The sequence below is a fragment of the Scedosporium apiospermum genome (assembly GCF_000732125.1).
Source record: "Scedosporium apiospermum strain IHEM 14462 chromosome Unknown SEQ_SAPIO_0110, whole genome shotgun sequence".
Taxonomy (NCBI): Eukaryota; Fungi; Ascomycota; class Sordariomycetes; order Microascales; family Microascaceae; genus Scedosporium; species Scedosporium apiospermum.
In genome coordinates, this window is record NW_015971811.1 from 2,765,125 (window position 1) to 2,778,161 (window position 13,037).

Consider the following 13,037-nt stretch of genomic DNA (forward strand, 5'->3'; position numbering starts at 1 on the left):
AATCAGCCATTTTCCTTGCAGTCTAATGAAATAAGTACGTTTCGACTTCTAGCAGCAGCCCAGTCAAGCCAGCCGCCGAGTCTAGCAGACGAACGAGCCGATCAACCAAGTGGCGATGGTGCACGACTGCTTTCTACCAAAAGATTTTCGTGGAATTTCTACAGGTTTCCAAGCGCTTCGATGAGAGAGTCCTGATTCGCTAATCCCAGGACCCCTCGTCTTCGATTCTAGGTAGAGAATGCGAGAAGTTTTCGTCGAGCCTTCGAAAGTTGAATATAATTGACGGAACCTCTTACTGTATAAACCTTCTACCAGCAAAGACATAAAAAAATAAAGAGTAAGCTCCAGTCATGCTGGGATGGTTAAGTCGGGAGCCATATCGAGGGATTGTAGGCGTGTTTTGCCTGTCACAGAGGTGTAGGGGCCCCTACGTCAGGGGAATTGACGTCGGGCTATTGCAAGGAGTCGTACTCCGTACTAGGGTAGACCCTAAATACTGGGTCCTGTTATTAGGCTTCAGATAACATCGGTACTTTAAAACACTAATTTTCACACTGTATTAAAGCCCCACAGCGACTTATTCCAGAAATCATTTTAACTTTAAAACGCCGGAAGCTGAACCTGAATTTTATTACACGTAGTGTGAGGAATGAGTTTATGAACCAAGGAGGATAAATCCTTCATCTTGCATCCATTAGTGTTTCTAGCCTTCAAAGGTGCAACAAGCCTTGATTGATGATTGGATGTGGAAACTTAGTGTCCCTGGGAGGCTTCAATGTTCTATTTTTATTTCTTTTTCTTCTTCCGCTGCAAGGCTCCTGCAAGAACCGACAGACCTTACTCGAACCTGTTGATCGATGAAACCCCGCAATGGGAACACGAAAAGGGGGGATACCCATAAAAAGAGAATCAAAAAGTGGCCTCGCAATGGGCTTAGAAGACAGGTCTATCAGTGTCACCAGTCACTACAATAGAATGAGGAAGAAGTTAGATCCTATTACAATAACTAAAGAACAGGCGAAAGTCAGAAACAGCTTCTAGTAGGGACTGTTCCAGACCATTTATTATGCACCTAGACTCTCTTAAAATCCCATCAGGGAATCATTCCTTTGCGGACACACCATTTGGCCAAGCAGTTAAGCGCTGTGTGCCCAAACAAATTCATTTGGTCAAGCAGTTAGGCGTTGTGCCCAAACAAGTTCGCAAATATCATTGGCCACACACTCATTTAGCTCCTGTGTGATGTATCATGTTGCAGACATGGCCAGGCTGCGCTGATCCGTCTCAATGTCAGGACTGCGCCTCAAATCTCGGATCCATCGCTCTTATTTACTGTTCCTACTTGCTTCATCTTGCATAATGGCTTCACGGGAGCTGATGCAGGCTACAACTGAACAGTGTTATTGGGTTAATACTAGGGTATCTGCACAGCCTGGTCATGTTTGTGTCTGTCTTCCGAAAAGCATATAAGAGTGTTGAAAGTCCTCGCCCCCCTTGCGCCCAGCCGACTCCGCGTCCAGGTTGCGATATGTTCCATCCTTGCGTAAGGAGCTTTGGCACGTCCTAGGTCGAGCAATCTATCATGACGACTACTACTACCGACATCGATTGCCATCCAGCGCCGCTGAGGCTTCTGTCGCTGGGTATGTATCTGTACCCTGTCGAGGGACTTCTTGCCTGTGTGATCAATGTTACCTATATAGGCTGACGGCTTCTTCTACTTAAGATGGCGGTGGCATCCGCGGGCTTTCCAGCCTCATTGTCCTGAAGTATTTAATGAAGCGAATCGACCCGAAATGCCCTCCCAAGCCCTGTGACTACTTTGACTTGATTGGGGGTACCAGCACTGGAGGGTATGCTCTACACTTTTCTCAGAGAGAATGCGACACGTAACCGGTAGCTTGGAAATTCTGGATACTTACACTCAATAGAATCATTGCCCTCATGCTTGGCCGGCTACGCATGGGTGTTGACGAATGCATAGAGAGGTATATTGCGTTATCCTCTGCCGCGTTTTCTCCCAAGCGATCCAAGGCAGGGGTCTTCCTGAAGCTCAAGGACAAGTGGGAAGTAAATGGGGCCTACAGAGCCGATGTCCTCGAGAAGGAGATACGACAGGTTGTCCAAGAGCATGAAGAAGGCAAAAGTCCTGACGCGAAGCTTCTTGATTTGCGGCCAGGCTGTAGAGTGTGAGTCCTCCTCTCTACTTTTACGGTAGTTCTCTGTTGTCTGTTTTCTGTTTTCTGTTGTTCGATCTCGGCTAACCGAAGATAGATTCGTGACCGCATTTACGAGGGCAAAAGCCACGCCTGTTCTTCTGCGATCGTACGAAACGGATGATGGTGTAGACTCTATATCTGCATCTGGCTGCACCATCTGGCAAGCCGCTCGAGCCACGTCAGCCGCATCAACCTTCTTCGACCCCATCAAAATCGGAATCCAAGAATACGTTGATGGCGCTACAGGCATGAACAACCCTGTTGAACAGGTCCTGGAGGAAGCAAAGTCCATCTGGCCGGATGCTATCTCGCGAAGTCGCATCCATTGCCTTGTTAGCATCGGTACAGGCGTGCCGGATCTCATGAAATTTGGAGACAATGCGAAGGAGGTCATCGCCACGCTAAAGAAGATAGCCACCGAAACGGAAGCGACGGAAGTCAGGTTCTACAAGGCGCAGGAAGCTCTTGGTGTTGGCGGGAGATATTTCCGCTTCAACGTCGATCGTGGGTTATCTGACGTTCAATTGGATGAGCATCAAAAGGTTGATGTCATCGAGGTATCGACGGAGGAATATCTTAGAAGCCCACGGGTCAAGGAAGCTGTTGAGAACTTCAAGGTGGCCAGGAGTTTCGAATTTGGTACGCTTCCCGGTAACCGGACATGAACCCGGGCCTAAGTCGTATTGTGTATTGGCGCGTACTAAAAGCCAATTTTTTCATAGAACTTCTGTCGAAAGCAGAAGCTGATAGCCACATGGGCTGGCTTAAGACTCTTGACTATCTACAATATCACGTTGATGCTCGCAAACATAGGACCGAGAGCTCGAGCGGCCAGTGGTTCCTGACGCAATACTACGGGCGATGGAAAGAGGAGCCCAGCTCGTTTATCTGTCTTACCGGCAAGCGTGAGTAGTAAAACGCCTAGGAGAAGTAATTGAATTGTAGCGTGCTAACAAAGAATGGTGTTTTGGTCAATAGCTGGCTCAGGAAAGACTGTGCTATCATCCTCAGTGATTGATAAACTCGAGAGTGAAGGGGCTGGAGCTCTCGCCTATCACTACTTCTCGTTCAGAGACGCTGCGACCCAGGATATCCGCCAGCTAAAGCATTCCCTTCTAATGCAGATTACGCGTTGTCTTGCCAAGGAACACCAAGCGAGACCCGGATATCTCTATATTCCCAAAGCTTTTGAGGAACTCTATCAAAAATATCGCCATTCGAAGTCGCAGTTTCCTCTCGACGAGGATGTAGAGGCAGCACTCCGAGGCCTCTTCAGCGAATCCCGGCAAACTTTTGTCGTCCTTGATGCGTTGGATGAATGTCCACGACAGGTAGATCAGAGAGCCGTCCTCAAGCTTGTTGAGAGCCTCTGCCTTGGCTCGAATGGCACTGCCCATATTCTGGTCACGACTCGCCGAGAACCTCCTATCGAAGCTGCCATTAATGAACTTCGAATCCCGAAAACCTCGGTGGTGATGGCCGTAGACAAAGTGAACGAGGACATCAAGAAATTCATCATCGGCTCGATGGGGCGACACCCCTACAAACGCTGGCCTGCGACCCTCAAGAAAAAAGTGGCCAAGGCGTTGGTGTCCAAGGCGGATGGGGTCTTCCGATGGGCAGCCCTCCAGCTTGAGTCTCTTCAGGATAAGGAGAGAGACAAAGATGTGGAAGATTCTCTAAAGATCTTACCCAAAGATTTGGAGGATACCTATGCGAGAATATTGGCACGTATCGAACTCCAGGGAAGGTCTAGTATGGCTGCGCATATATTGTGGTGGCTGGCTTATTCGAGGCGGCCGATCAAATTGAGCGAAGTTGCCGAAATTGCCATCTTTGAAATGCAGCCTACGTCCGGCATCGAGAACGATGGCGATTATACCGTCTCATACCACCCGAAGAATAGGTTCCCCGGCATTTGGAGCGTTCGGAAAATCTTATTGGGCTTGATAACTGTATCAGGTCTCGACGACTGCAGCGAGGTATCCGAAGGTCAAGATGGGACCGTCGCGTTCTCTCACTTCACGGTTCAGGAATACCTTCGGAGTAGTGCCGTAAACCTCGAGATGTTTCGCCTAGATGAACGACGGGCACACGGCTACATCATGAAATCCTGCTTAGCCTACATAAGCTGCTATCAGGATCTGCGATTCGGAGCCACAAGGTCTAGCGGCAGCTCTCTCTCCACAGCAAGTGATAGAAACCAGTCCGATTCAGCCTCTATCTCCGATTCCGATTCCGAGTATAACTTTACTGACTCCGACGAGGACGAGGATAAAGGGCAGCAAGACTTCGCTCCCTTCCGATTACTGCGATACGCCGTGAAGTATTGGTGGAACCACGCTGCCGTCTTGCTGAGGGGTACAGACCTGAAGTCTAGGACGGCCGAAAGCCGTATGGTAGTCGATTCTATCCATGGAGTAGCTGGGATCATCTTGCAATGGAGTATCTCTGTTGCTCTTGCCTCCAAAGACCTTGGCCAGGCTGCTATGCGCTCTACCTTGGCGGATACCCTAGCCCGGCATAACGTGAACCTCGGAGATTCGAAACATAATCCATATTGGACCCATGCTGATATTGAGGACGACGCGAGCCTCACAGAAGTTACGGGAAGCGGCAACGAGGTTCTAGTTCGTCTCTTTATCGATGCCGGACTCCCCATCAATTCACATGCTTTTGGATTCTTTCCTTTACACACAGCTATTCAGCTCAAGCATAGTGATGTCACCCAGCTACTGCTACAGCAAGGCGCAGAGCTCCGGCGCGTGGATAGAATGGGCAAGTCCCCCCTGTCAATAGCCGTCGAAGCAGGGTCGATAGAACTCGTACGCGAGCTATTGGACAAAGGAGCAGACCTCTACTGTGACAGGGCGATTCTAGCTACGACTGCTCCCAGGTGGCCGGAAATGAAAAACTACTCTCCGCTGTGGGTTTTCTCTGGCACGTACAGACCACTTAGCGGAAACCTGAGCACATGCTGCAAGCCACTTGAATACGCCATTGAAAGATGGTCTACAGACATAACCATCCTTTTGGTGCAGAGAGGCGTTAATATCCTCAGGAGGGACATGTGGGGTTCCTGTCCCCTGTCCGTGGCAGTTGCAAGACAGCAGGTTGAGGTAATTCAGGCCATGGTAGCCAGTGATCCGGAGGCCTGCCGAACGGGCACGTTTGGTTCGGGGTGGACGGCATTGCATTTGGCTGCAGCGTACCGGAGCGTCGACATGATAAAGCACATTCTGCAAGTGGTGGATGACCTAGAGAAAAGGAGCGCTGATGGCCACTCTTCCCTAGATCTTGCTGTGATCGGGGTTCACAAACTGGGTGAAGAAATGATCAAGTCTAAGTCTGTGACGGAAGGCAGAGACATCGGTAATGGTAGGAACTTGCCCTCACAGTTCCGTGCAGGGGTAGTGTCCGAAGTGATCACTTTGTTACTTCGGTATGGTGCAAGCTTGGACGCTACAAACAGCCTCGGCAACACTGCATTGCACCATGCAGCTTTGTATAGCGAGTTAGAGTCGGTCGAGGTGTTATTATCTTGCGGTGCCGACTTACACGCGAGGAATAACTTGGGTCAGACGCCGCTGATTGCTAACTCTGCTCGGAATGGAAACGTGGATATTACCAGAGCTCTTCTTACTGGGGGGGCCGATATTAACACTTTTGAAAATAATGGGATGTCGGCGTTGATCTACGCATCCAAGGCTGGTCAATATAACCTGGCAGAGGTCCTTCTCGAGGCTGGAGCGGATAAGTCTATACAAGACGAGTCGGGCAAGACTGCCTTGGATTGGGCTACTGCCAAAGATGATCAATCGATGATCAGGCTTCTATGCGACGGTGCGGTCGCCTAATCCATGGGTTCAAGGCGGCATGGGTGATTTCAGAAAAGGACAGGGCTCAGAGAAAGTAGTTGAGGGTAGACAGTACAGCTTGATGGCGACGACCTGCTTGGAATATCTGTTGGTCAGGGATCAAAGGCACAAGCCATTTTATAGCCAGTCAACCAAGGTAGCCAAGTGGTTCGCTAGGTTTCTTAATTAATGTTATATATTGAGAATAATGCAGAGCATACCGAGGGAGGTTGCAATATGCTCACCATTTGCCCTCGGCAACTTCCATGTGGACTCAAGCTCCTGTCCAAGCTCTGTTGCAGTTGACCTCAACTGGATTCACCAGGCCGGAGTGAAAGAGTGGGGAGGCGGCGTGGGGTGGAGGGAAAGTCCATTGGAGTCTGCCTGAATTTAAATTGCAACGTACTGAGGTACATAGGTACTAGTAATTCACTTAGTTACGTAGGCAAAGGACAATTACAACTGCCCACCAGGTTCAAGCTTCCCCATCTGCAAGTACTGATCTTAAGTGACACTGTAGCAATACTAAATACCAAGTACTTTTCACATGTCTCTCCTTGTACTAAAGGGCAAATATACCTAGAATAGTAGAAAGTATTGTACTAGTGACTTTGAGTTACAGCTCCTGCCACAGAGCGCCTGCAGATCATCCCAAACCTACAGAGCATCCGGTCCAAGCCCAGTAACCAAATGTCCCACCTCCATCACCGGAATCCGGGTCAGCCCTGACGACATCTTCCATCGCAAAACAAAGCCTCGCCAAATTCAGGAAGCTTGGAGCAGTCTACAACTGAGGCACCTTCCATATCTCAACACACTCTTTGAAGCACTGTTGCCTGCGGAATTCGTATCCTAGCTTGACTGTTTCTTTAACCCCGCTCCCATTGCACCTACTTGTCAGCAGAGTGGCGGAGAGAGCTCGCCATGTGGAACGACGAGGATAACAACCCCTATGGCACCAGCTTCGCCCGAGCTGACTTGTCGCCGACCGGCAATCCATCATCCCCAGAATCAACAGGATGTGAGTCGATCTTGGTTTACCCTCTCGGGAGCTCGGCGCCATTTCTATCCCCTCCCAGCCTGAGCGGGCCCGACCGCCAAGATGATGGAATCAATCTCGCTCTCTGATGATGAAGTTGAAAGTTCTGACTCTAGCTGGGACGCGACAGATCCTAGATACGATGTACCCGCCACCCCGACATCGACGACCGATAGCGAACCGCCGAGCGCTGCGTTCGGAACGCATGATGATAGCGACGAAGAGGACGCGGCTCGGGAACGCGGGGAGCTAGTTCCTCGGAGGAAACCCGGAGGCTACGATAGTCGCATCGAGCAGATACTTTACGAGAACCCCGAGCTGCCCATCCTCATCACAGACGCTGGAAAGAGCCCAGAGAACGGCGGTCGTTATATTGTGTATACCATCAGAACTGATGTACGTCAGGGACCTCGGCTTCTCGAAATAACCCCTCTTTGGCTGGTTTCCTTTTCTAACATTTGAGGTATAGGATCTTGAGGTCCGGCGGCGATACTCTGAATTTGCGTCACTTAGGGATGCTCTAACTAGGTTACATCCGACACTCGTCATTCCGCCCATTCCAGAGAAGCACACGATGGCCGACTACGCAGCGAACCCTACCAACGCCAAGCAAGACCAGCAGATTATCGACCTACGCAAGAGGATGTTGGCCGTGTTTCTTAACAGATGCCGGAGGATGGAACAAGTGAGGACGGACGGTGTCTGGTGGAGGTTCCTGGACCCTAATGCCAGCTGGGTATGTAACTGGGCCCGCCATTCAAGTGCCGCATGAGATTCCTGTTTTTCCTAACGGCAACTCTTCCACATAGAGCGAGGTTCTTCACTCTCACCCGATTTCGTCTATCCCCAAGTCTGTCCTTAAGGCTCCCCCTCTCGATACTGCCAACCCTACCCCCGCTCACAACTACCTCCCGGTACCCGCCGGCTCCGCTAAGTTGAAGACTTCCTCGAACGCTACCCCTACGCAGGATGTTGACCCCTACTCTGGAGGCGCGCTCACTCGCTTCCCCCCCGAGAACAAGAAGCTCAGCGAACAAGAGCTAGATCCCTACTTCATCTCTTTCGAGGCTTCTATCAAAGAGCTCGAGCAACTTCTTACAGGTCCCATTGAAAAGGTCAACCGAAGGACCCTCAGCCACCTCTCGTCCCTGGCAGCAGATCTTTGCGAGCTTGGCTCTCGGTACAACGCCTTTGCGCTGTCAGAACAATCGCCGACCCTAGGCGCGGCGATCGAGCGTATCGGCCAGGCCGCGGATTCGTCGTACATTGCGACCGAAGAGTTGTCCAGTTCTCTGGGTGCCAGCTTCGCGGAGCCGATGCGGGAGAATGCGCAGTTTGCCGGTGTCGTCAAGAGCGTCCTGAGATACCGGGTTCTCAAACGCGTCCAGCAGGAGATGACGAACGAGGACCTCAACAAGAAGAAAGCTCTGTTGGACCAGCTCGAGCACAGCGAGGCCGAAGCTCGAAGAATCGATCAGTACCTCAGCGGCAGCCAGACAATCTCCTCTCCGCCTAGGAGGACCTCGGCAGCTCCAGAGCCCGTGTCGCGACACCAAAGAGACGGAAGCCAGGATGATGCGGAATCGTTCGACTCCGACTTCCCACCCACTCACGGCGTCGGATCAGTCCCGTCAGCAAGACAGGGCGTTCCAGAGCGGACCCCCAATACTCCCGTGCACAGGAAGATGCCTAGCGGCAACTCTATCACGAACAAGATCTTCGGACCCATCCGCCATGCTATCCAAGGCGTGGCCGACGTTGACCCCGAGAGGACGCGTCGCGATCTTATTAGCAAGACGAGGGAGAGCATTGAACAGCTTGAGCAAGCACAGGTGGCGTCTGCGCAGGATGTTAAGGATGCGAGCGCGAGTACTTTGCAGGACCTCAAGAGGTTCCAGCGCGAGAAGGAGGATGACCTCCGGCGGTATATGGTAAGCTTCTGCCCTCCCCACCCCAGTACTCTTGACAAACAATCTGCCGTATTTTATTAAACGCACTTCCCGCTTTTCTTTTCTTTCCTTTTTTTGCCTTCTAGTTCCAAGCCTACTAACCACACTTCTTGGACAGCTCGCCTATGCGCGGAGCCAAATCGAATGGGCGAAGAAGAACAAGGAGACGTGGGAAGAGGCACGGGCCGAGGTTGACAAGATTGAGGTAGACTAGGAGCCTCTGCTGTTGTCCAGCAACGAGCCTGCATTGAGCGAGGACTGGGAAGACCTCGGCGCTCGCCTTGAAGTCTTCGGTGACCCCCGGTGCTTCTAAATAATAAAAAAAACTACGCCCTTTTTTTTCTTTTCTTTTTTTCTGGAGGCGGCGGTCGGGGAATATATTGCTTATATATCGTCTGGGTATTCCCCCGAGAGTTAGCCAGCTAGCTAGCAGTGCCAAGTTGATGGAGGCACATGAAGCGGTTGCAATAATTAGGTGGGGAGCGTTTTATCGGAATAACGATGGTTTTTGGAGGGGTTTCCTGCAGTTGAGTGTTTGGGGACTCCTTTTCTCTAATGACACACATGTACAGTACTATTTTGAGGTAACCGGGATTGTTTGCCTTGTTTCGTTTTGATATTGATGTTTATGATCCCGACCTTATATGTTCCTTCGTGTCGGCGCCCTTGGTGGGATCTCCTTCCCAAGGGCTCTCTATCCAGGTTATACCTCTCAGTACAGGTTCTTTTGTGATGATCGCCATCGGCCCATTAAACATTTTCCCATTCTCACCACAGTTCCTCTAGGAAACCACTCCCAACCTACTCCTGCCGCCCTACAGTTATACCTTCCTCGATGCCTGGACAGATCGAAGATAGAAATCCCTGTCAACAAGAAGAAGCAGTAATGCAGGCGGCGATTTCCCTTCAAATTGTCATCTGTCAAGTGCTGCTCTTTCCCACACAGCACATCAATTGATCCAATCAGCCCAGCCAGATCCGACATCGACTTCCTATCTAGGAAAAACCTGACCTGGGATTGTATTATTATTCTGCGCCCTCCTCCTCGACATTCTCTCGTCACTTTTTATTTTCCTCAACATCCCCCAACATCAATCAATCTCATCAATTGATGCTTCTTCCTCTCTTGCCTCTTCTACTTTGTTCAGATATCAGTTGAGACGCTCTCTTTTTTGGGGGGGGGGCGCAGGGGAATATGGCCAGGCCCCTCCTCTTGCGCCCCTGCTCTCCCCCATACCGCCGCCGCCCTCCGATGCCTCTCCTCTCTTGAACACGTCAATACAACACTCTATTCTTGTCTCTTCTTCTTCCATTCTTAAATTAGTATGCATTCTTTTTCTCACCGGCTGCCCTTTTTAGGGGGTGGGGAGGTTGGGGAGGGAGGATATTGGCTCTGTTACACGGTGCCTTGCACTCCTGCCCGAAATGCATTCCGCCCTTCGACGGCAACCAGGACGAGTCATTACAGTGGCGTCCCGATTCCCGATTCCCGACCTTGATAGCTGGGAGCGGTTCGACTGACCACCCACCTTTCCGGAAAGAAACCGCAACAAAAACGACTCCCGGTCGCTGTGTCTCCACTGTCCGCCGCCCGCGATTCCTCTGAGGAAGGCTTTAGAAATAGACTGGTTCGGAGTCATGGGTTTGGTTGGGGGAATACGCTATCATCGGAGGTCGAATTCTTTCGCCCTCCTGACTTTCTTTTTTTTTTCCAACACATCAATTAATACAACACCCATTTTCGACACTCATCTTCCTTTCTCTTTTCTTTCGCTTTTTCATTAATTGACATCCACACTCTTTTTTCTTTTCAATCCCCCCCAAGCCCAAAAAAAAGGGGGGGGAATGGACTCTCTCTCTTTTGCGGCTCCGACCGCCACTATTCCCGGAGGCAGTCTCGCCTGTCCTCCATGTGCCCACTCTTGCCCGGTACCCCTGTCGCAGGGGTCGTCAGAGGCAGCAAACTAGGTGATAGCTGTTTCAACGTGCTTTCTTGCCATAATCGGGCTGATTAGGCTAGGGCTGCCCTTTTGTGATAGGAAGGCACCCGCGAAAGACACTAACACGTAAAGGGACGCGGCAGAGGCCCGGGTGGCCGGGCAAGCTTTTTTTTTTTCTGTCTTTCATGTGGTGAACTATGATGGAATGTCCCACAAGTGTCCCCCAGGGGGTGTTTATATTCCAATATCCTCTAGCCTGGTCCAACTCGGGGGAGCTGTTGGAACGGGCCGGTTGGCTTTTGCTGAGTTTGGTGAGTTCATTTGGTCGGGTTCCCCGAGCGTGTTGTTTTTAGCTTTCCTTCCTTCTTTCTTTTTTCTTTCCTAATACTAACTTTTGGGACCCCAGCCGAGCTTAACACCCTATCGTGGGTCCTGAATCTTGTAACCTTCTCAGCCGATGTTACGCGTCCCGGAATATTTTCGGTCATCGAGGCAAGGCCTCATTGAGCAACTGGATGGGCTTGCAGATTAGCACATCACCAAACCAAGACCTGAGCGTTTGCTTAACCTCCCTTTTATTAACCTTTCCTTCTATAGACTTTCTACTAAGCGTGTCGGTGTCCCGCTATATAATCCAGCCAAACAGACCAGGCACGCAGCTATTACCCCGTTAACGCCTTTGTGGCCGCACCTTTACGGCAACAGGCGCTGTGGAATCATATTGCATTTGTGGTATTTATTCGCGTGGATAACACTCAGTACAAGGCTCACCAACGTAGTTGCGAGTACCGCAATTAAGACAAAGGTAGGTCTTCGGTTGTGAGTCCTCAGTGCTGCCGTTCCCGTTATAGTTGACGGGCTTGGCGCAGTCACCAGCGGCAGGACTGTTAGTGTTGTGTTGAGCGGACATTATGTCGGTTGTATAGGTCAAATTCCTGCCAAGTAACTTTATGTTAGGCTTGTTAGAGAGGGAAGAGGTATGGACCCTTACAGAGAAATTATAAGTTTTGGTTGGAGTGTTTACTTAGGTTGTAGTTTGATACGTTTTTCTTTGCTTTTTGCAACTTGAGGATTTAAGAGGTTGATGGGGATGAGGGAATTAGAAGTTAGGATTTTGGTATTAGGAGCGTGTATATTTATACTTTTTTGCTATGAAGCCATGATCTATTCAGATCTTCCTCGAGTAAAGGGGATTCACTACATAATATCTTCAATAGTAGATGTAAATCAGCTCTTAGTAGTATGATCTTTTATCAATGGCACCAAGATGCACCTAAGCAAGCCAACAATAGAGAGTGGAGCTTTCTAAATGGAAAAAGGATCAAAGTAAATAAGACTTCGCGTGTAGGATCTTGGTTTTTAGGTTACAGAGAAAGGGTGGTGATGGTGATAGAAGAGTCGTTAGTGGCTCGGGGACTCGGGAGTACTTCCTAAGAAGTAGGAATAGACTCTCGGTGGGACGGAGGCATGGATTTCTCATTGTGGGCTTGGATGGAAAAGGCCATCTTTTCTCTCTTTCCTGTGTGCTTCTTACGCGGACATGTCAAAACGCCGTTCGCCGTTTTCCATTCCGTCGGAAACTCCTATTTCCCGCCATTGATTCCCATCGGTTAACCGATCCGCCGCTTGCCAATTCTTGAAGGAGCGTTACAATGGCTTTCTACGAGTTATAGTAGTCGACCACTGGCCACTTGTTTCCTGTCCTTTCACTTGTTGAGTTGCGGCGAGGAGCGTACTGACATTTGCATATGGCCTCTAGACACAGAGGGGAGATCAACAGGAGAATGAATTCACTTTTCAGACCCAAGATTGAATTTCCTCAGAGTGCCTATCTTCCCATTTCCCATATGCCTCTGGTGGGCTTGGGTCTAGTCTCGACCAATGCCTACGAAATCTGGCCTAGGCCTCCATCAGACAAGAAGGTGAACCGAGGCCTCACTCAATTTAACGTGAACGGCCGAGGAGGAAGCCGGGCGAGGAGACAGAGACGTCTCCTCAGGCGACCTGCTAGAAGAATAGAGCATTGAAGCAAC

At 50.3% G+C, this 13,037-nt stretch overlaps 2 protein-coding genes across 2 annotated transcripts; both read left to right on the forward strand.

Annotated features, from left to right (window-relative positions):
* Nucleotides 1–1,582: 1,582 nt before the first annotated feature.
* SAPIO_CDS7703 (uncharacterized protein) lies at nt 1,583–6,076 on the forward strand (the record flags this gene model as incomplete). Its single annotated transcript, XM_016789512.1, has 6 exons — nt 1,583–1,643; nt 1,727–1,853; nt 1,932–2,189; nt 2,275–2,858; nt 2,942–3,124; nt 3,198–6,076. The coding sequence occupies 6 exons, from the start codon at nt 1,583–1,585 to the stop codon at nt 6,074–6,076; spliced, it is 4,092 nt and encodes a 1,363-aa protein (XP_016641339.1).
* A 924-nt stretch (nt 6,077–7,000) lies between these two features.
* On the forward strand, nt 7,001–9,278 carry SAPIO_CDS7704 (Sorting nexin-41; the record flags this gene model as incomplete). Its single annotated transcript, XM_016789513.1, has 5 exons — nt 7,001–7,097; nt 7,246–7,511; nt 7,585–7,851; nt 7,925–9,046; nt 9,183–9,278. The coding sequence occupies 5 exons, from the start codon at nt 7,001–7,003 to the stop codon at nt 9,276–9,278; spliced, it is 1,848 nt and encodes a 615-aa protein (XP_016641340.1).
* Nucleotides 9,279–13,037: the final 3,759 nt, after the last annotated feature.